At 29.2% G+C, this 25776-nt stretch overlaps 1 protein-coding gene across 4 annotated transcripts in view; it reads right to left on the minus strand.

Annotated features, from left to right (window-relative positions):
* Fhos (Formin homology 2 domain containing) overlaps positions 1–25776 on the minus strand; it is a 164782-nt gene that overhangs the window by 111972 nt on the left and 27034 nt on the right. For 2 of the 4 annotated variants that reach the window (XM_087404668.1, XM_087404667.1), the window contains exon 2: positions 22295–22650. The exons of the other annotated variants lie outside the window; for them this stretch is intronic. In XM_087404668.1, the coding sequence (XP_087260794.1) occupies positions 22295–22468 (174 nt within the window). In that variant the 5' untranslated portion in view covers positions 22469–22650. The remainder of the gene's footprint in view (positions 1–22294; positions 22651–25776) is intronic. 4 annotated transcript variants of the gene reach the window in all.

The raw sequence follows: 25776 nt of genomic DNA on the forward strand, positions 1-25776 counted from the left end.
GATTTTTTAAGTACAATATAATTATTTTCAAGAAATTCTCTATTAAATAAAACAAACAAAATATTAATTTTGACACAATAGGTTATAGGTACTCATAAATATATTTCAATGAAATTTTCTGATTTTTATATTAATAATTGCAGGATGTAATGAGTTAGTTACATATATACGAGGGCAAGGTGAAAAGTTCTCGGCCTAACCCATAAATGATACATTGAGAAATAAATGTATTTTTAAAGTAAAAAACTTATTCTTTCACTTCTAGGCCGAGAACTTTTCACCTTGCTCTCGAGAAGTGAAAGAATAAGTTTTTTACTTTAAAAATACATTTATTTCTCAATGTACCATCTATGGATTAGGCCGAGAACTTTTCCCCTTGCCCTCGTATTTTATATAATGTATGTAATTAAATCATTACATTTCTCGTTAAAAAATTTTTTTAACATTTTGTGCGTAAAAAGATATACAGATAATCAGTGGGATAATATTCCGGAAAAGACAATTTAAGTTACAATACTATAGAAAAGAAAAAACGTAAAAAGATAGTAATAACGAACCATTTTCAGCTATACAATTTTATCTCTCTATTCATAATTTATAGTAAATATTAAGAAATTGAGTTTCATAGCGATATGAAGTTAATATTTTTTTTTCGGTTATGAAATAAACATACTATATTCAAATTGCAAAGAAAGCAAATAAAAATATGGTACGTTGCAATATTATATCTTTGCAAATCTGCTATAAAAAAATCACCAGTCCCCGTACTCTCCATAGTGTCATCAGATAGTCACCGATAAATACAACAAAGAAGATCGCGAATCTCGCTGAGATCTCTTATACGAACGGAAACCAAGGATGATCCATAGAGTCAGTGTAGAAGACGCAAAGGAGTATTTCATAGCGACTTTCTATAGGAATACGGATGCCCGTAGGCATGGGGATGTTGTAGCAGCATTCAGATGCGCGCTGTGCGTCGTGCCGCTGAAATAAGGCTTCCTTCACTCGTAGATATCCAACCGTCACGATCTCACATGTATATATGTACAGGGTGTTCAAGAAGATCCACATAAGAACATACATAATGTTTATCAAAATAATATTCATCAAAAAAATTTAATTGTCTCCCTTTCTCTCTTTGAAAGTTTTATTTGAATTTTTTGTAGTTTAATATCATTTTATATTTTATAATTTAAAAAAATTTAAATATATATATATTTTTTTTTTATATTTATATTGATTAACCTATAACATGTATATGTATTATATTAAAATAATATTTATTAGAAATATTTAATTTTGCATTGTAACATCGATGCTCCATTTTAATTAACATTAATAACTTTAACTATATCTCTCTTTCTCTCTCTAAAAATTTTATTTGTATTTTTTAATTTAATTATAAATTTATTAATTATTTTATATTAATTTATGTCTATGTTTAAAACTGAGTTACGTAATGGAAGTACGGTGTCTGAAACTATGATATCAAATATCGTCATAAAGTATAATTATGACCGAGGTGATATTCCAACCGGAAGTAGATAAGACAAAATAGGACACCTTACAATCAGTCAGCAAGTAACAAAATCCATGCTTCCGCAATTAGAGTTTACCTACCGGTAAGATCATATCTAGGACGATTTATCAAAAACGAAAGAATTGAGGATCCTTTATAACATTTTTGTATTTAGCCGGAAATATTGAGACCGACATTAACGTCGTATTCACGTGCACGACGTGCGTCGAGTGCAAAAATAAAAGACCATCTCTGGTCGTATAAATATCTACTCAGTATACTGTCATGAATAAATCTCACGACGACAGAGAAAGAGAAAAATAGAGAGAGAGAGAGAGAGAGAGAGAGAGAGAGAGAGAAAGATAAGAAATGAAAAAAATGATCGAAATTCTTCAATTCTTTGAATCATTCAATTATTATTGTCATAAAGATGTCAATTAAGCGATCAAAATACAAATCTAATAATTTATATTCTAACAATGTAATTATTATATAATAGTAAAAAATTATTTTTTCTTGTCAAATGCTTTCTTTTTTCTCAAGTTATATGAATGCAATTTAAAGCATGTTTAAATAGTGTAAATATTTTATGTATTGAAGTGATTTAGAAGTAAAAAGATAATAAGCTGATATCTTTCATTTTAAATTTTACATATACATAGTCTGCTCGGCTAGACTGAAATAGAGAGGCAATTTTTCGTGCCAGAAACTACGAAAATTTATCAGTTGATTAGATTTAATACCCAGCGTGGCGCGTTCGAAAAGGAGCAAACGTATATTTCGAGGAACAGGACAAACTCGTTGTAGTGAGCAGTAAAGATTCAAGGATCGCTCGTAAACTCCTACGCGAATCCCACGAAGTCCCATCACGTATCCAATTTTCCGGAGATCAGCCAGCTCGATCCGGAGAGCTCTGGAAATCAACAAATTGAAACGTGGACCGTCGGCCCGACATGCTTGGTGTTACTATGAAGTTGGAAAGCATTACGCATCTTTTTGTTAGGCCGAAGTAGGTCAAGTTGCCTTTCGAGAAAAACATCAAAATTTTGATTTAAAATCAATAAAATATCATGATTATGCATGAAACAATATTCTATTTTTTTATAGAATAATTATATTCAATAAATTTATATATATGTACGTATATTAGGTCATTTAAAAAGTATCTGCAGTTTTTTGTTCAATTTTTGAATGAAAAAACCGTGGATACTTTTTACCCAATATATATATATATATATGTTATATATGTTATATACATATGTTGCATAACTATAAATGTCTTATAAATTTTTGTAGTTATCTTATGCAAGACAAATATATTTTATTTAAATTAATTTTAATGTAAAAAAGATTATTTATTTTTTGTTCATACTTAATATTGAATTAAATAATATGTTAAAAATTAAGTTTTCTTTATGTGCTTACTTAATAAAATACTCGTAAGTATATCATATATGTTATCGAAAATATTTCGACTAAAATATCCGAACACACTTGTGTAAATCATCACGCTCTAACCACCATCGTTTCATATGTAATATAACATCGGACAACATTCGTCTTGATTCGCCAATGGTCGACGAAAATTTCGTTTCCATTTCCATCGAAAAACAAAGCATGCCACTACTCACATCGGACTTTTGTGCTTCAATGGTAACTGCATATACGACTGCAAAAATTACATTGTTTCGCCCGCGCGCTATCGATTGTTAAGCCCCGCAAAATCCCGCATCGAAATCGCACACCAAGCATCTGACGGCTTTTGTTTCTTTCCACTTCGTCATACTCGCGACTAGAAATATACTGGAAAATTATTTCGCTTTTTTGCTGCAGTTTTCGTCTGTTTTTTGATAGGTGGTCTCATGTATAACGTGATAGGTAAATAAAAGAATAAAAAGCATATGATTTATAGAAAGTTGATATTTCTAGTTTCGCTATCTGTATATCCTCACTCCAATCCCATCTTGTGGACAGATATCAGAATATTATTTCGAACAGAAAACGCAAGTTAATAGCTACTTTGTATGTATTACTTCTCACGCTTTTCTAACATACTTTTTTATAGTACATTCTTCTTATATTATCATATCAATATGTGATATGAATATCAATGAATATAAGCTCACGCTCAAAATCGCTAATATTTCGCGTATTTATAATAATATAAATAACAGACATTTCAATCTTAATTAGGTCATTTTCAGTATCTTGATAACGTTTTAATATAATTAATAAAAATAATGTTGTGAAATTTCAACAATTACGTTTCAAGCATCAAGCAAAAATAAATAAACATAAAAAAAACTTTTGAATAAAATGTTACAATTGTTATAGTATTCAGTAATAAAACTCCTCTTCTAAATTCATGATCATGATGGTTTTGCGTTCGAATTCTAAAACATTTAACTGTTACATCTTGAAACTAATTTTGAAACTAATTTTAACAGTTAAACGTTTTATAATTCCGATACAAGACCTTACGATCATTAATATCTAAGAGAAGTTTCATTGCCGAATACTATAACTGCAACATTTTATGCAAGCGCTTTTTTTCTTTTTATATCTTTTCTTATAATATTTCTGTATAACATTTGAAACATAATTGTTTAAATTTCAATATTATTTGTAAATTATAACATTATCAAAATATTAAAAATAACCTAATTAAAGTTAAAATATTTGTTATTTGCATTACTGACATATTTTTGTAATATAAACATTAGTAAGCATTTAGATTCAACTCAGTTTCTATGTTCCTGTTTACATTATTGCGTATTGTATCTTTTATATTTCTCTTATCGAATACTTTGCTAATATATATTTTACCCTTTAGTCTCATTTGTGACATTCTTCAAAATTCACTTGATAGACAAAATCCACTACCTACTCGTCTCCCATCACGCAAATTCTCATGGCGCAAGCTATTAATGTCGCACTTTATTATCCTTTAAGAATGGTCTCATCGTCAACGAGACATGCGAGTTGCATGAGTTTGCACTTGGCCCAGCGGTTTCTCGCAAAGTAAGCCCATGAAGCTTTACAGGATTTAAAAGCACCGATGAAGATGGACGGGACCACGAGTAAAAGGAAAAAAATTCAAACGAAGGAAAATAAAATAAGGTAAATTCCACGAAGGAAAAATAAAAATTAATTTAACATTGAAAATTTGCTAACAATGAAGAAGCAAAATCAATACAATATAACAAAAAATATAGAAATCATACTTATGAAAACAATTCATTTCTCATAAGATTATAACAATCATTAGATTGTCAAAGTGTGACAGTACTAAACTAATTAATAATACGTGTATAAACTAATTATTAATTATTAATATGTATATAAACAAGAATGAAGATCTTTAGATAAACTGAAGAATATTATAACTCTTGAGTATCTTATTACTCTCATATACAAAGAAACTTTAATCATATATGTATTTTATGATACAATTATTTTATTTTGTATTTCAAAATCGATCAATCTATAAAGCAATGAAGACTAAGACCGGATATTTATATTGATGATAAAAAAAGAAAAAAGAGCGGAGTCTATGAAAATGAAGCAGACATAAGAAGAGAATAGATACAGAAAAATAATAAGGTACGTCTGCTTAGCTGTCCCCTCTTTCCCCCACTTAGTCAAATCTAATGAATAAATTATATAATAATATGCTATTTATGCGCTCTCAAAATCCGCAAAAAAAATTTCGCGCTCATTTCACTTAGATAAAAAAAAATTTTTTGTGAAGAGGCTGACAATGAGTCAGTCAACCTCCTCACATGATAATAACAATCGACTTGAAAAATCAAATACACAGGATTTATGCGCTATTTATGCGCTTTTATATTCATAGTTTCCATTTTTACGCTGTATCCTTTAAGGCACTTACGTCTGCCCCTCCTCCCACTTAACCAAATCTTAATGAATAAATTATATATAAAATGCACTATTTATGCACTTAAAATCCGCAAAAAAAATTTTTGCACTCATTTCATTTAGCTAAAAAAAATTTTTTTGGGGAGGGATTGACTGACAATCAGCCCTCTCACAAAGAATTTTTTAGCTAAACGAAATGAGCGCAAAAATTTTTTTTTGCGGATTTTGAGAGCACATAAATAGCAACCTAGCGCATTATTATATAATTTATTCATTAAGATTTGGTTAAGTGAGAGGAGCCAGTTAGACAGATGTTAATAAGGCACAATAGACGCCGAACTCAATGATGCGACAAAGAGGTATTTAAAAATAAAAAAATATACGAAAAAGAAGAAAGGAAAGAGAAACAAAAATAAAGGGAAAAAAGAAGAAATCAGAATGGAATGGATATAGTTGAAGATGAACATGAATATTTCCCTTGAAAAGCCTCGTGGAAGGTTGTAACATGCGTGTATGCATTGTAAGTACCCATCGTGCCCTTTTTTCCATAGGCGCCTTCTTCAGCCCTTTTCGCATGCACGTATGTCCGTATCGTCCGTATCGAGCGCGCCTATCAGCCAATTAGCAGAAATGAGATTGCAACCGCAGATTAACGACCTGGCTTATTCGTGACGTTCGATGCTGGCACGTTTTTCCAAAGCCGACCTCATGTACAATGCGTATAACATCGCTAAATATTCACCCAGACAAGACAAATATTATGCTGTGCACATTCGACGCCCATTAGTATCATGATAACGTAGCAATGCGAGCAGATGAATACAATGAAAAATGTTTCTGACACATTTCTACCTTCGAAAATTATTAATTCAATTTAGGTTATTAAGTATCTATAATTCTTTTTTTCTAAAATATGTTTTTCATAGTATTTTTCAATCAGATTTAATTTAATGTTTATGGTTTACATTTATAAATTTAGATAGATTCTATTTTGTTTAATTCTTTTTTTATTATTTCTATATTCAAATAAAGATACAAAGTATTCAAATAAAAATACAAAGTGATAAAAAAAACATTTAGCATTTATATAATAGATGTATAAATCATCACAAATACAAACATAATTGGTTTTAATTATATCGTTAAATAGACAAAATTTCTGCAGATAACATAAAACATTCAAGATAATATAAAAACATTCGTAATATACATTCTTCAGATCAAATAGTAAGATGACCTAAGCGCTATATAAAAAATGTATGTCCGTTACTTCCCTGCAATTCATTGCGCATTGCGGATTTATTTCCTTATGGACGCCACGGACGATTTAACATGCGAGCAAAAGAGGTGAACTAGATTGTATTCTCCTCCAAAACGCGCGTACTTTGTCAGACAAGTAACAACTTGACCAACATATAAACTGAGAACACGCGATAGTATCTAGGTGTCGATAAAATTTCTTGAATTATGAGATAGTCGACAGTAATATTATAGAGTGCAACAGAAATAGCAGTATAGTTATGAATAGGAACAATATTTTCATTAAAAAACTACCTTGTTTTCGAAAAAACTAATTTATAAATTAATCATGTGCAATTTTGTACAAAATAAATTTGTTTAAAATAAATAATTTCATAAAATAAAAAAATAATTTCTGCTACAAAATTCGTTAGTACGTAAAATTTTTTTGTTTAAGTAAATGTATAAAAACAAGACATAAGTACATTTTGTAGCACATTCACTTGCAATGCGTTAATACAAACCATTTACAAATGTTACAAACTTTTTAAATAAAAACGGGCACATCTCGATTATTATCTATAAAAAAAATTATACTTAGATAAAATAATAAATTCGAAAAATGGATCATCAAATATGAATAAAATTGTATTCTTTCGGAATAACTATAAAATCGAAAATTTAAAAAAGACCGTTTTCTTTTTTACGATTTTCTTTTATCAAGAAGAACGCCAGGTTATGAAAGAGACGAGAGAGAGAGAGAAAGAGAGAGAGAGAGAAAAGCACAATCTTGCAATAGTTGTTTCACATAAAGAATTTTTAATAAACTAAGAACTGGAGAAGATAAACTACTATCAAGTGTAAAATTTACTTGTTATCTAGCAATAATATCTGTTTAAATCAATACATCAACTTGAAAATAGAATAGAAATCAAAAAGAATTCTATGTTTTTAAAACAAACAATATTAATTTTCTCCATCTCCAATTATGACGTGAAGATCTCCGCAGTCACATTTCGATCGGAATTATTGTAATTTTCACAACATTACAGAAATTTTCCAATCTAGACAGATGACTCAAAAATTCATATAAGAATAATAATTATTTCTGAAAAATGAAATTGTTCCAATTGAAGAATTTTCTGAAAATATTATTCTTAGAATATTATTCTATTTCGGGATTTAATTTCTTTTATTGTATAGGTAAATAAATTCTGAATTCACTAGTGGGAATTTGAAAACTTGCACGATTCCGATTGAAATTATAAATAATTTTATAACCAATGTTTTACACAATATATGATTACAATGCGTTGAGTTAATAAAATTCTACTCATTAAAGAAGGTTCAATTGCGTTGTTCCGAAATCTAGTTTACTCTCATGAGACGTCTGTCTTCGTTTGAACTTCACTGTTACGACGAACGATTATCGCTTTTGAAAGGTTTATTTCTGTTGTAAAGCTTTAACGTAAAGAAAATACGACAAACAAGGCGAGTACTTTAACGTATTAGATTTCCTCCGGCTTTTCTTTCGTTTCCACGGCACCTTTTCAATAGGAAATCCGAATTAGTTCTTTCCAGTCATCTAATTTCCCTCAATTTCAAGAAATATATACATATATCAATATATATATTATTTTTCGACGTGTATCGATCCCTGAATTTGTGTTATCTACAGTCTCGAAATAATTGCATCTGTAACCACCATAATACGAATATCTATAACTTTTCAATAATAAATAGAGAAATTAAATGGTTTTAATAGCTCACTAAATTCAGTTCAATTATATTATATTGTATTGTATAACAACAAAACATATAAAAGTACAAGCTATTGAAATAGTACAGTTTTGAGACATTGTCCGTACACAAATACAACCTATATGGTCAAAATGTGTGCAACGAAATCTATAATATTCGATCAACATACAGATGCGCGATGTTTGCGGATGGGGAAAATACAAAAATACACAGCATAATATGGAAATGAAATGCTGCAGTAGCCACATACACACACCACACACACACACACACACACACACACACACACACACACACACACACACACACATTTTGATCCTGTCTTTTGGCAAAGATAGTCATCATTTTCACTGATATATAAATTATATGCAATAAAATATCAAAATTTATTGCACAATGTGGAAACGAAATCGCGGGTCACGCTTTAAATGTGCGTTATATATTCGTGATTTCGGGGAATACAATGTGATTTATATAAATCCGTTACATGAATTATTTATGTTTTCCTTTTCTTTTTAAAAAATGAGTTTCTGAAAATGTTTCCTTATTTCCTATTTTTATGATACATATACAGATAAAGAAAATGATTTAAAAAAATTTATATCTTTCTAATTTTTTTTAATTGTATCTATCATAATTCACTAAACTTTAGATTATAGACACTATAATTATTGCTCATTTATCATATCGTCGAAAGAACACAGTTTCGATTCTCTATTTAAACAGACTTTTCAATTATTTTGAATTTTCTTATCTTAATAAAAAAATATTATATTAACATAGATTTTTCAACAAATATTTTCGTTATATGTATATACATTTCATTAAAAAATTAACAAATTATGCTTATATTTGCGTATTGCAAATTTAAAACAATTTAAAATGCTACATGGAAAAAAAGATTGGCTGCTGCAGCAAATTAGGTAGTAAAATGAGACATAGCATTTTTAATCGGCTGCAGCAGTCAATTTTTTGGTTGCATTAGCCTATCTGCAATGTCAGTACAGGATTCCGATAGGCTCACGCAAAAATTGACTGCTGTAACCAATTAAAAATGTTATGCCATATTTTACCTCTAATTTGCTGCAGCAGCCAATCTTTTTTTTTCAGTGTAGTAAGAAACTATTATATCACTAATTTCATAAATATTAGTCATTTAATTAAAATTAAATATGATTGGTTAATAATTCAATAAATTAATTACTACATACGATATATATTTATTTTATAAAAAATTAGAAAGTTAAACAGAATTCATTTTATCATTTAAGAGAGTCATGTATTATGATAAAATGCCGTTATTTAATTAATTCAGAAAGCATTATTAACAGGAAGAACAAGTGGAACGAAGTAAAGAACGTGCTGTCGATATGCATTTAATTATCGCGCTATTATCTGATTAAACTGTTCGACTCGACTGGATTCGTCGAATTTTTTTAGGCGTCCGTTCAATTGGCAGATTAATAAAACGACCTTCGCGTCCAATGTTTCAGAGAATTAAATCGATGAAGACGAAGGCACGGTGCATCTGGAATCACCGTTTAAGAAGATGGAAATTTTATTAGTCTTGACGTCAATATCGTAACCTTGTTATCGATGTTACACTGTTTACAGCTTCTCGATAATGTCTTGAATGTTATATTCCTGTATGATTTATTATATATAGTAGGTATAATACGATATAATGTTTTTTTAATCTACCATATAGAAATTATCTTTTAAATGTTGATATATCTAAAATATTTTATATATGTATATTATTTATATTATATTTATATTTTATATTAGAAATTAGATAAGAATTCTACTTCATTTCTAATAATTTAGGTTATTATTTAAGAAGATTGTAGACGTTTAGTCAATTAAATTTTGAATATACAATTTTATATCTATTAAAAAAAATTTTAAATAAATACTTATTTATTTAATTATTTCTTTTTATTATTAATGAATCTCAAAATTCTTCATTTAATGTAAAATTTGTTATCTAATTTGGAATAAATATATTAAATATTAAGTACCTAATACTCTTTGAAAGTAAACTTATCTAGTAAATAAAATGTAACAGCAATTTACCATAAAATCCTTTTAAGCACAACGTGTACGTGCTTATAATTTGTTTATCAAATTTATATGTACATTATTTAATAACGATAATAATAATAATAAAGTCACATGTTCATAATCCATTTATAAATTAACTGACATGAGGACAAAAATACCGCGTATAACGTTTCGAGGCAATGAATAACGATGCCATATTTCGTTCGGTAATCGAATTTTGCATTTATAAAGTTGCACTCATGTAGATACCTATGCATATGGGAGAATGCTGCACTTTTATGCGCGTTTACGTTTACGAAAAAAACTTTGCTCTCGAAACATAAACCAGTTATATGAAGTCCATTCATTCCAATCTATCTCACTCTATCGTTACAAACGAATATCACAATATAGTACATATAATAAAAAATTGCAATGAGATTCGCCCGCATTGTCGTGGAGTTCCGAGGCACACGACGGCACGCGAATTTATTGTTCCAGTGCAACTGGCGAACGTGAGAATAGAATAATACAGTATCGATTCTTATCGAAGAAATATTTGATAAAGATGTTTTTTGCTGCTAACCAGCATAAGTACTTGTTTCTTATTTCCTCTATACTATATTATATAGTTAATCAAAATAAAAATACTCTAACAAGATTAATTTTAAAATATAACGGAAAGAACAATTTTACTGATCTAAAAATTAAACTAGATATAAATTTAAAAGTAATTTTCTTAATAATTTTATTAAACCATCAAAGTAATTACGTAGAAAATTCAAACATGATTTTAAGCAACATTGAACAAAATTTTAGTAACCAGCATTATATATCATTTTGATAATTCAATAAAATTCTTTTCAAATGTGTATTTATGTGTATTTAGCTAAATTTTTAGATTCAATTTTTTCTATATACATGTACAAATCGTTTTTTCTATATACATGTACGTCGTAGACAATATATACACAATAGAATATAAAAAATATATTTTCAAAAATTATATTCTAATGTCTCTATAATATATTTTATTAATTATATTAATTCCGAGTACACAAAAAACATATGGAAGATTATCATAAATCATTGTATTTCGTCTATCATGATATAAATAAGTAAAGCTTATGTGAAATAAATATGTAATTTACGTTTAAAACGACGAATGATGAAATTATTTGTGATCATATAGGCATTTAGAGTAAATTGTTTTTCTAAATTAATAAATACAAGAAAACGTGGAAAATGCTACATTAAGTTTTCAGAATATGTAAAGCTATGCAGTTGGAATCAAGATTCTCATAAATCATGTTTCATAAACTAATACAGCGCTGTTCGATGTTATTGCGAAAATAAATCTAGTAGTGGCCTTGATTCGCGGAAAATTCGCAAATCGTCGAAAATTTCCATGCTAGACTTCACTAAATCATAAATGCAAGAGAAAAAAGAAAGAAAAGTATGACAAAAAGATGTTCAACAGCTGTCAACTGATATCATCTCTGATGCAATTAGACAAGGTTTCAAATTATTGGAAACTTTTATGGAAGTATTTCTTTTTCCCGAACTAATTTACGAAGTAAATTAAACGTTTGAAACGTTTACGAACGATTTAACGAAAACTTTCAATTATAATGACCGTAAAAAAATTTCATGAATTCTATTTCATTCAGAAATATGTTTTTTAAACCAAACAATTTAAAGCAATCTTGTGATCTGTCTGGTTTGAAGTTATATAAGAATACAAATTTTACAAACGTGTAATTTTTTATCAAATGTGATTAAATTACATTAATTTAAATTAAATTATTATTAAGCAATTTTTAATTGCCAATAATTTAAAAAAATGATTTTACTTTAAATGAATGCAGATATTCATTTAAAGTACAGAAAATCTTCAGGAACTTTATATAACAATTATTTATATAATTTATTTAGATTCTAAAGCTTTTATAACATAAAATTCAATTATAATAAAAGTATAAAATAATATATTATTATAAAATTCTAGGTCAATAATATATATAAAATATGTATAAACATAAATATAATTAGTGTACATATGTATATTTAAATATAAGCCTAACTTTACTTATTCATTATTAATAATATAGACTTAACTACGTAGTTTCTTCAACAAGAGATATAATTAATGCTAACACTATATTCTCTGAGCAGCGCAGATCTCACGAATGATTCGTGCAGGAATTTCGTTACGTAGCGATTATGTAAATGTTTTCGAGACGCGTTCCTCTCCGAAACACGGCGCCTCTCGGAAATGCTTCGCGAAGGGATACATCAAGAAGAAGTTAGCTCCGCCTCACAACCATGCATAAAGCGTTTGCGAAACCGTGAAATTCGGAAATAGCGACTTTATTACCGGAAAGTATTGTAACGCGTACGTGTACACAACGTTTCGATGGAATTGTTGCACAAGCAGTGACTTTAAGAACGAGTAAAACGTGTGGAAAATATAAAAAATCAGAATAAATAGAAGAAATTACTGTAACCATGTCCCTTTACAATTATGTTTTTAGTTAGATATAATTTTTTTCTCAGATACGTTCACCAATGAGAATGCATCGATTTAAAATACAAACATTAAACACAAATATTTATTATGGATGATATTCTCGAAATTCTGAATAAATTAGCTCAAAGTTCTATAGAATTTCTAACTTCAAATTAAATTTTTAACAAATCGCAGATTAAAAACTTTTAATTTGCAATACGAATTCTAGCATTTAACTGTAACATGTAACCTTCATATTCATCTTCTAATAAAATTATATTTAAGAGAACGTACAAAGGTAATAACTCAAGTAAAGATAATTTACTTCATTTGTCAGTTGATATTAATTTTCAATTAAAATTCTAACCAAATTTCCTTATCTTTTTTAAATTAAAATACATAAACAGAATATCTCTTTACATTTTTACTATAAAATCTAAAAAAGATCATAAATAACAAATTTCATGGAAATTAATCGAAATATCATAATTGCAAAAGCAAAGAGCCTATGCTACAATAAAAAAAAATGTTTAATTGTAATATTGTTGTATTGTCTGACAAATTTATGTCTGTGATCGAAAATATTTAATAGTAAATTTATTTGAGTTTGGAATAAAGTTTGGGAAACTAGTAAAATCGACAGATTAATAACGCGATTATGTAAATGCCACGATTCGAAATATTACGTTGTTTCGGATAATAACTTCCGGAAGTGCTCGTTCTCTTTCGAGATAGGTCATTGATCCTCAGATACCGTATAGCATCGTGCGAATAAGATCGCAAACAGCCACGACGATGTGAACACTGCTCGACACGACTGCCTTGCACGAAAATCTGTAATTTGCAATCATTTTCGGAACGGTCCTCTGACCGCATTTATTTCGATCGTAACCTGTCCGTCATCTTTCCGCATGGTCATATTCCGTTCGCTCTCTCGCAACATCTTCGCTCGTTGGTTCATGAATATTAATTCTGTACTCCCAAAATATAATACTGTAACGCCTTTATCGCTGGGACGGTCGCAAAGATCATTGCACTCGAAGAGCGAAACTTCTTCTCGTCCCAACCCGGCAGTCTTCGCTCGACCTTCTATCTTTTTTTTTTCTTTTCCTTCTTTTTCGTCCTGATCTCGCTTGGACACCATCCTTTTTAGCCACTGGAGCGAGAATTTTTGGTGATATTTATGAACGGTCTAAAGTTTAAAGTAAGATCGTTCCAAGAATATTTTTTCGACCTCTTTTGAAATTTGCTAATATCAATTCAATTTATCGAATTAAAACAAAAACACGCTAATTAAGGAAGAAAATTATGTGTTCTTTTTTAGCATTGTGTGTGTGTGTGTGTGTGTGTGTGTGTGTGTGTATGTGTGTGTATGATATGAATCTTATTTTTAAACGATTAGATTAAAAGCTACGAGATTTATGTTTATAATTAAAGATTACTATAAAAACTCTAATTTATAAAAATAACAGTTTTAACGATATGTAAAAAGGAATATATTAAGTCAATAGAAAATTTAATTTTTCTTTAATTTTACTATAAGATTTAAAATTTGTGACACATGTATCAATTACGCAATCTTATAATTTACAGAATGTATGTATATATATTTTATATATATATATATATATATATATATATATATGTAATTGATGGAATTTATAAAATATATTTATAATAAACATAGAAGTTAAATTTCTTTTAAAATAGATTTTGAAAGTACATAAATGAAAAAGAAGAATTTATTAACTCTGTATTTCTATATATTTACATTAAAAAGATGTCAATATTAAAAATAATCAAAGAATGAAAAGAATATGCGGTAAACAATAAATATCTTATACTTAAATCCTGATTTAAATCATTAATCGTATAATCAACAAAACTTAAAGAAAAAATATTTGTGGAGTTTAATATCTATAAAATCGGTAATATAATAATACCACTCTGCTAAAAGCGATTTCGATAAGTAGTCTACTTAAGATAAGTAGTCTACAGAGTCTATCTAATCTGCGATTAAATCCAAACCCGATATCTTTGCAAGAATATTTGGTTTCTAGTTCGTTGTTTAACGCAAGTCGGAAGATGAAAATTTGCACACATAGAGATTTCGTCTCGATTGTGGGTGCATGTACTATCTCATGCGGCGACGCGTAAAATTATAGATTCGTTCCTCGTGTGTACACGGCGTATTTCTGAAACAAATTCCAGCACTTCATCGGGAATTACGACGTCCCTCGTGAATGAAACTGGACACTGCCGGTGTCGTCGTCATGCGCGAGCGTTCGTGGTGGAATGCAACAAAGAGGTCTGTACAACTTGCCTATAACTACATGAGTCGGCTGACTGGAACTTGGGAGATAGGTAGGTAGGTAGGTAGATAGGTAGGTAGGTAGGTAGGTAGGTGAGTTGGTATCCAACCGTCTATCAGATGACTCTTAAGTCCCAAGCATGGAATGATTCAGTGTCAAATTGCAAAAATCGAATCGTATGTTGCGAAATCTGAGAAATACCTAAATAATCGGATAAAATTTTCAACTTAATCTATTTCTCTTTTGCTCTTCCACGATATTAGGAATATTATAGCCATTTTTATACATAGTAATAATTTATTTATTTATAACATTCTTTATATTATTATATTATAATTATGACATTATATATTATAACATTAATTTATGTAATATTTTACATTATATAATTTCTATGTTCTTTGTAAAATATGAAAAATATATTAGCTTTTATCATTAAAATAAAAGAATTATATTACATATTTTTAAAAAAGAAAGAGAGAGAGAGAGAGAGAGAGAGAGAGAGAGAGAGAGAGAGAGAGAGAGATTAAAGTATTTACATCATTCGGTCTAAAAATAATAAATCTGAATAAATACAAAATTAAATTGATATTTTCTGCTGTAACACTTTCCAAATGTAATTTATATGCTACTTCCGAAATAAATCGTTCATTAATTTTTAGCGTATGTAGAAAATATAGTGGAAATCGCAAACTTCTTCACAACGCGGGAAAGGCGTGACTTATTCATTATAAGCACGATAGAAGATACCTGCAGATACATAAATTCAAATCGGCAGGAGAGAGTACGCCTTCTTGAATTGATTGTATCTTATGTATTAACGTGCAATCCATAGAGATAATCTTTCCTTAATCTTTCATCGATATTCTTTAAGCGTTATCTATATAAAATCTATGTTAACCAGTCTTCGTATGTGCATACTAATAAAAATTATTTTCATTTTTTCTATCACGATCAAGTTTTACGAAAAGTGCAATGTATACTATAAAATATTTGATTTTATATACTTTATAACAAAATGTATAAAATTAATGTTAAACGAAAAGTGTTTTAATCATTAAAAATGTTTAAGATATATTTACTTTCAAAATTGAAATATATAAAAAACATATTTTTTTTACATAAAATTAATTTTTTATTTCCCTATTTCCTTTTTAAGAACTAGTAAAGTTCTCGTGTAAAATTTCCATCAAGTACATTTGCAAATTTACAATATTTTGCTTTATTTAGGATATTTACATTTTAGCTCAATGGAATCGAAGGGATAGAAAGCACGATTTTACCAAATTAATTTTCTTTCGTTATCGTCAAAACATTCCTACCTCATAGCGAAAGGTAAATGTGGCATTTCTGCCCGTTACCTATCCGACAGACCAACTTCTTGGGATATGTGCAAGCTCGAGAAAACTAGGAAAAGCAAACTGCACGAAAAGGTATTCTCTCTCGCGGTTTTACATTCTACAATGCGGCTTCATTCCATGATTTGTATGTTTTAAAACGGACGTCTCAACTTTTTGTCATATTTTATTGTATTTTCTTTTGTATTCTATCCTCGCTTCTATTTTTATCTCATTTTTATTAAGATTTCACTGCTCTTAACTTACCCCTCTATGTTTATCTATCTTTATCTAAGAAAAAATATGATAAAATAATATAATAACATTTTATATCATTAATATAATTTACAAAGAAGTAATCATTATTTCAAATGTAGACATATATATATAGAGTTCGTGATAGATCACGAAGTTTCATAATCTTAAATGGATTATATATTGCGTACTAAGTGTGTACTGTAAATTTGTATTATAAAAATCGTATTGTATTATAAATAATATCTGCAATTCATAAAATGCTTGAACTTTAATGATCTTTAGTGTGTATGTAATTGATATATAATCCAAATGTTGTCCATTTCGAGTCCGAGCGAGGTCGCTAATTTTTCTGCAGTATACGCAGTCACATTAATCGATGACGTAGAATTGATTATCAATGATATGTTACGCTGAATTCGAATAATCTCATGATAGGCTCAATTGCAACAATGCAATTCTCAAAGCCTACTGGAAAAAGGTATCCCTGTTGATTTATGTCTCTTTCTTTATAGTATTTGATCGCATGACGACGGCAGTGGCGGTGCACTTCGCAGTCCATTGCCGGTGGTGGGCGATAAGCCGCATGGTCATAAAATCGAAATTTCGGAGTCTCCGAAGTGTAACGCCGCCCATAAATTGCAATCGTAACTCTCCATTACCATTCAATAGTGAGAAAGAAAAAAAAAGTGAAGCGGCCTCGGTTCACGGTTTTCTGTCTACACGGGTGATCCATTTCCCATAAAACAGAGCATTTCACCGTACGTTTCCGTGACGTTAAGTGAAATAGCAGAAAGACTATGACCCGTAAAATTAATTCTATCTCTAAAAAGTGAGGCAAGGGTAGAGGAAAATAATTTCGATAACTGTTACACGTAAAGTGAGTCGTTAAAACGTATTATTTCAATTAAAGAGCTTACTGCAATAGTGGGCTAATCTGTATTTTGTAAAAATGAAGAAAACGAACCCTAAAGTTAAAATTACAGAAAAAAGTGAGTTAACCCACTTCAACTTTAGAGTTCATTCTTTCCATTTTTGTAAAAATATGTCGCAGTAAATCTTTTAATTACTAATGTCAGAATTATTATATTTTTAATCAGAACTATTATATTTTTGATAATGTGTATTCTCTTCTTTTTCCTGTAGTTACGTCATTGTATAATTTTAATAATAATTAAATAGAAATTTATGAAAATAAGATAGAAAGTGATTGAAAGAAAGAAATTAGAATGTTTTCTACAATTAGAATATATATTAGAATATATTATAATATAATTTTAGTGAGTGCATAAAATAAAAATCGATAAAAATATAACAATAAATTACAAGCATGAAGTAATTTTTGGAAAATTAAATGTTCTTAAATAAATTAGTAATGAAATTATTTAATAAGTAAAAATACTATTTAAAAATGTTTTTAACATGTATATATGCATCAAAGTTTAGAATTTCGAATTTCAATTTAGAATTTTAATTCATTGTTTGCAACGTGACTAAAAAAATTTTTAATTTTATATAGTTCTCAATATATAAATTATATTTAAAAGTATGATATTTTGCTATTATATTTATAGAAATATTTTAGTAGGTATCATTTAATAATGTACCGAGAAACATAATATTAAACTTTAGACACATTCGAAAATTTTAAACATTAAAGTACACATTTCTCTAATCTGTTAAAAATGCTTAGATATAAAGTGATCAGACTTGCCGTTCAGAAGGATAAAATCAAAAAATGAATACAGAAATTAGAATCCGCCACTGTCGTCGAGATAACCGGTACATCAGCAAAAGATACCTATAAGTATATAATATCCAGGTCGTAAATGAATTTTTTATTCTTTCTTTGAGAGTGTAATACTCTGCGATGTACCGTTACGTCTGCCGAAGAAGGGCCCGAAGAGGGCCGGCAAATATTTCATGGGCCGCTTGAACCTTAAGATACAAGGAAGAGGATGTAAGAGAGAAAGAATTAAAGTGTTACACGCTCTCTACCTACATCATGTTGGTTCGTTACACGCCTATTATTCAGTTAATCTTCTGTAATGATGACCGTCATTACATAACTTGTCGAAATGTCGATAACTGATAACTGGTATAGACATCAGCACATTTGATCTTTATATTATAAGTCATTTTATGAAAATAATATCCTATTATGTATACATTTAATTGAGCTAATTTCAAAAATCTCTGATTTCTTTACAAAAGATTTATTTCATTTTAATATTATATGTATGTGTACATACACACATATATATAATATAACATACATAGGATATTCCAAAATTCACGAATTAAATTTCATAGCACAAAAGTTTTCGAAAAAATAAATTATAGAAATATTTACAATTTATCATTCCAAGCAACAGTTTTTTTAGATATAAAGGTTAAAAATTGACCAATTATAGATTACGATTATGATGCGTGACTCACAGATAGATTGTTGTTTAATTAAGATGACCATATCTATAATTAGCTAATTTTAAACCTTTATCTCTCAAAAACTGCTACTCAGAACGATAAATGGCAAATACTTCTATAACTTTTTTTTTTTTAGAACTTTCTTGCTGTGGTATTTTGATTCGTAAATTTTGACACTATGTATACATATATATATTGTATGCATAATATACCTATATAGCTACATATATATATATATATATATATATATATATATATATGTATATATAATTAATTTCGTTCCAAAATGATTTTATTTTTCATTTATATAAATATTAATACGTTTGTTTTGTAAGTACACATAACTTTTCTTCTCATATTTTAGAAAAATAAATGTTTGATCAAAAAACAGACTTTTACAAAATTGTTACCGATTTCCGTGAGAAGATTTTCGGGAGACTTAATCGTCTGAACTATTTCGTGAATATCTCAAATGTGAAAGGATTGAATTGCCAAAGCTCTTCTGGGAAAACATTGTGACAAGACAGCACAATTGGATCAGAATGTACAATCCGAAAGATAGCCGAGGCTAAGGTTTAAACGCAGCGAGCGGTAGTATTTAACTGTACTCACGTACAATAGTCTTAAAGGAACCATCCCAGAAATGACAGCGGAGCCAAACAAAGGAGTCACGTGCTACGATCTATGACTACATTTACTGTCCTATGAGATTTTCGTCTAATTTCAACACCTTATTATATCATGGATATACAATTTCTCTGGTTAAAATTTAACTGAATGCCATTATATCCTCGCAAATTCTGAATCTCTAATATTAAATCTCATTGAGTAAGTCTCATAATTAAACTTTCATTGAATTTACTTGGAATTAATTTTGTTATTTAGTATTTAAAGATTAATTCGACAACGTATAATAATAATCATTATTAGACATTAAAAATTTAATCTTTTTCTTGATAAAACTTATTGAAATGTAATAGATTTGTAACAACAGTTATTATATGTTGCCAAATTAAGTAATTAAGTTGCCAAAATAAGCTTTAAATGACAACAGAATTGTATTATTCAATTAATTCCAAGTAAACTCAATGAAAATTTAATTATGAGACTTACTCAACGAGATTTAATATTGGAGATTCAGAATTTGCGAGGATATAATGGTATTCAATTAAATTTTAGCCAGAGAGAGAGAGAGAGAGAGAGAGAGAGAGAGAGAGAGAGAGAGAGAGAGAGAAATTGCATATTCATAATACGGTGTTAAAATTTCAGAGAATGCTCTATACAATAACATACCTTACTACTTTTATATTAGCAACCAACTTATTAATGCAAATTATATTAAATAAAAGTAACCAAACTCTCGAGAACATCAAAAAACAAAAACAAATAAAAGCTAATGAGAGTTTTTTGCGCGGTTGTTAGTGCGAAAAAAAAGTCGTTTATTGTCAAGAAACTATAGTATAATTAGTTACACATAAATGTTTCGGCCTGCTTTCGGGCCATCATCAGTCTGAACGTATGTTGTAAAATTCTCACTTCTCTCTTCATGACGAGACGCATGGCAAATTATATTTCTAGCATATGCAACAAAGACGAAATTAAAAATAAAAAATTACACATTATCTACTGCCTTTTCCAGAATTTTGCAAATTAACACGGAAGAAATTACGAATAATAATGTCATGTTGCTGATATAAAAATATTTCTACACACATACTTTGTGTCCCTTCAAATGCCCGTGTTAATTCTTTAAAATACAATTACGATCGTATAGTGTCCTTTGATTATCCGATGAGTATATTCAAAGAGAATACTCTCAATTGAAGAATCATTCAAGTATACAGAAAAGGTTTATAGAAGTTGCGATTGATCCTCTAATGCTGCGGATATATTTCTTCCTATGGAAAGAAATATTTCAAATGGAAAATTTTAATAATACTAATTTGTAATAATTTATGCGGATGTAATTCCGATATCAAATTATCAATATAATAAATTTTGAAATGTAGTGTCATTGTACGAACGATAGTTATACAAAGAACTGAGCAATAACTTTGCAAACTATATTTCTCGTTTTATATTCTTGAATTTAAAAATATTGGGAGATCGCCGTATTTTTCTTAATATGAAAGTATTCATCTTGAAATCGTTTAACTTGTAAATATAATTTATTACGTAAAACACACACGCACACACAAATATTGCTATTACTAAATAATTAGTAATAACAAATTATAAGCATTTTGCTGCAATAAGTAGCTAATAAAATACTCTGTACGATTTATAAAGAATTTGTAGTCCTACGTAGCATTAAACATACACACAAACCGTGGAAAAAAGGAATAATCCAATTTTCGTTACTAAATATTTTCCTTAATGAATTCAACCATAATAAAATTTATGTCCATAATATCTTGATTCGTCTTCGCTTAAATAAATTCTTACTTAAGTAATCATAAGATTAAAAAGAAGAAGAAGAAAAGAAAGTGCAAAGTTTCGTAGAACAAAAACTTAACTCATTAATATTAAGCGGCTGAATTAATCCCTGGGTAAACTAATTAATTCGCAAAGCTTTTATCCTAAAACGTTTGGTTCCAAAAGTTGCAGAATCAATAGTAAACATCACATATTCCGCAAGAAACGTACAATTAAAATTTGAAATTTCCAATTTTTATTCTAATTACAGATTTAATAAGATATAATTTCTAATTGATATACCAACTTTTTTTTTACCAACCATAATTTTATATCTTACATAATCCCTAATATTTCAAGAAAAAATCAAGTATCAATATCAATTGATTATTTCAATTTTTATATCTAATTTCATAATATATAAAAATATACTTTTTATATAATACAATCTAAAATATTTTAAGAATCTTTAAAAATTTCGAGAACAATAATTACGAATTTCTTTATCACGCAAAATGCATTTGCTTTTCAGACATTTGTCCAATTCGATCGTAGATTAGTGATAAAATAATACAGGCCGGGAAAATAAATAACTTACCCTATGAGGTGCCCGAAGAAGCCGATGCACAGCGGCAAGCTGATTGATTAGTGGCAAGGTCGCGCTGAAGGTGTGATCAGGAGGGTTAACATCCGGATAAAGGGTTGGATAACTGAACGGATCGACGTCATTGAGGTACTGCACTTGGCACGTGAAAAACATCTGGCGATACATTTCTTCCCAGCACAGGGACGGCCAGGACTGTTCGCAATTTTTCGTCCCCCAAAAAAGATAAGGTTCACCACCCTACCCCCTTTCACGTACACACAACGATCGTGTGCGTACGCCGTGGCGCACTCACGCGATGCGCGAACCGGTTTGTCGTATTGCCGATTTATTTCGATTCGATCTGTCGGCTGAAATGAGAAAACGTTCCTTTACTTTCTGTCTCCTGTTCGCTGCCGATTATACTTGCTTTTAGTTCTTGCTAAGATCTCGAAACGCATCGTTCTATGAATGACAGTCGTTCGAAAAATGATAAAATTACTACCTTTAAAATTTTTTCTTTTCTTTTGAGATATATGTGGTACTTAATATTAGAAATTACTTATAAACTTTCTCTGTAGTAACAGGAATTAAGTAAATTATGCATATTGAAAATCAAATTATTGTAAAGAAAAATTTTTCATATATAAAAATAAACAAAAAATATTTGTGAAATATAAGAAAAATTTGATACCCAAAATTTTTTTATTTGAGACAAAATATTTCAATGATATAAATATTTAATCGTTATTCGACTTTTTAAGTTGTTCTACTTTCTTTAAACAGTATTAGATCATATTATGATCATGACAAACGATCAGGTAACTCTCTCTACGGATATATGGATATGTCTATCTGCTTCTGTTCTTACACTTACATTTTCTGCGCAATCTGCCAATCGCTGAAAGATTCTTAAGCACGTAGGAACCGCGACAGAAAGCGCGTATAAAGTACCCGTGAAAGTAGCAACGTTAGGATTATAACGATCTAGGACTGCAGTCATCATCGTTAATGCAACCGGTGTCCACGTCGTTTTCAAACGGTCATTGACCTTCGAGTTTCCTTTCACTCGCTTATCGATTTGTTAACTCAAAGCAGAAAATCAATAGGTATGCTCTCGTGCCTCCATTCAAGGCTTCCGCACGTATTTAAGAAAATAAATTTATTACGTGTTACTTACGTACCTTCTTCTCGCACATGTGCGAAATGTATATGTATTTAACTAAACTAATCATATCCAAGACACAAAATACTTATAGTTTTAATTTACAAAAGCAATATATATATATATATATACATATATATATATGCAGTCATATATTAACTTAAAATAATTTAAATTAATTTCTGTTTAATTTCCTAATTTTTATTCAATTTAAGTTTTTATATTTCAAATAATATATAATACAAATTTTGTTAATATTATTTACTACATCAATTTAAAAATTAAAAATACGTTTTTCATATAATATGAAAATAACTTTCAATTATCATTGTAGATATAATATTTTCGCGAAACACAATAACAGTGGAGATTGCTTTACCTAACGAACAATTATCGAAGTATTGATATCACTCGAACATCTGCTGGTAGACTTTACATAAAGTTCGATGTAGCGGAATGTAGCTACTCGCTGTAGTAGCTTGCTTGTAGTTAACGAAACTTCAAAAATCTAAATCCTTTAGCACTACGATATCTCCGTTGCAACGTGTCACGATTATATCGGGTGCGCGAGAAGAAATACCTACTTGTGAAAAAGTGTCGTCATACCGGTTTTCGCATGCCATCATATTATTATACATCCTTACTAACAGGAAAATATTGTATTGTTAGATAAGTTTTTAAATGTTGAAATAAACTAATATAACAAAAATATTTCTTCTTGTTGTCGACTATTACAAGTTTTGATTAAAAGTTTTATCATTATTTTTATTCATAAATCTATATCTATAATTCGAGAATAATATAGAGGTATTATATAATATGTGTCTTAATACTTTTTTAATTAAGTAAAGGATTTAAGTAAAGAAAAGTGTATACATGAAGAAAAATATTTGGGACTATAAATCCTTTCTAATCGAGTAGAAATAAAACAAATTATGTAGTCGGGACCTATGCGACATGATCTGTCACGCATCATAGATTTCCTTGCGACATCAGACTTGTAAGAAAATTGGCGCCAAACGCGCAAAATGAATTGGCGAACTGTCATTATCACTGTGTGCCGACCCGTCTCGTCATTTCTGCTCTCGCATTGTTCTTTGTTGCAAATGGGCCAGTCTTCTTCGAACCGGCTTAAAGAAAGAAGCTGAAAGAGGACAGATAAAGGTAGTGGGCGAAAGGGAGAGAGAGAGAGAGAGAGAGAGAAAGAGATTGAAGAGAAGACAAAGAGGAATAGAGAGATGAACGGAAGAAGAAAAACGGAATGGAGGATAGGAAGAAAGAGAGTGAAGAGAGTATGTCGAAGAGAAGAGGGAGTTAGAAGGGAAAACGAGTCTGCGCCATGCCACGAATGTAATCGCAGTTGTGGTCGAAAGATTCATGATCAAGATGCGATCACGACGTGAGATCGAACTCGCAAGAATTTCCAAACTTGCCTGAATCAACAAATCCGCCCTTCGGAATATCGTGTCTTTTGATATTTTAAAGATGTTTCTCAAGAATCCCGTAATCGAAATATCACATTTTATCTGTAATAATTTATAGTATTTTCAAGCACTCAATCACATATACACACACACACACACATATATATACACATATACATACACATACACGTAGATACATTTTAATACGGTAAATTTTTAAATTTTACGTTTTACGATACCTTATGATATTTTAGTATTTTTGGAATATTTGCTATTATAATATCGAAATCTCCGAAAATTATACTTCAACCTTTAAATAACATTTTGGAGCATTTTTTATATCATATTTATCATATCATATTTATATTCATTAAACACTTCGTTTCAAAATATCTTAATAATACAATTCTTTTTTCAACTTCATAATTTTCTATCACGTTAAATCCAAAATATTAAAATATTATCAAATTATTGAAAAAGCACTGATTTGCGCAAAAAGACTGCATCACTTACACTAGCAAACTACTCGAATTGCGAGTCGAGAGGCTGCTCCGTCTCTTTTTATACTAATGTGTTTCTAGATTGTTCTCGAAAATATTAGAATTAATTTGGAGGAAATAACGTTACAAAAGAAACAATCTAGAATCACCAAAATTATTTTTTAACAATCACAACGACTTATTTTAACAATTGCAAATCGCTAAGAAATAATAAATGAGTTTTCAAGCGAATGTTACAACATGTTTGTTTTTAAATTATTTATATCACCGATAATCATGTGAAAATTTCGCACAAAACAGATCGAAAAGTAAACGACTAAAAAAAAGCATGACAAAACAGTGAACCGGACCTATCATCTGAACGCGCTAACTGACATCTGAAATAAATAATATTCTTCAGGAGCGGCT

Source organism: Acromyrmex echinatior, chromosome 3, assembly GCF_024713525.1.
Source record: "Acromyrmex echinatior isolate Ae372 chromosome 3, ASM2471352v2, whole genome shotgun sequence".
NCBI classification, from domain to species: domain Eukaryota; kingdom Metazoa; phylum Arthropoda; class Insecta; order Hymenoptera; family Formicidae; genus Acromyrmex; species Acromyrmex echinatior.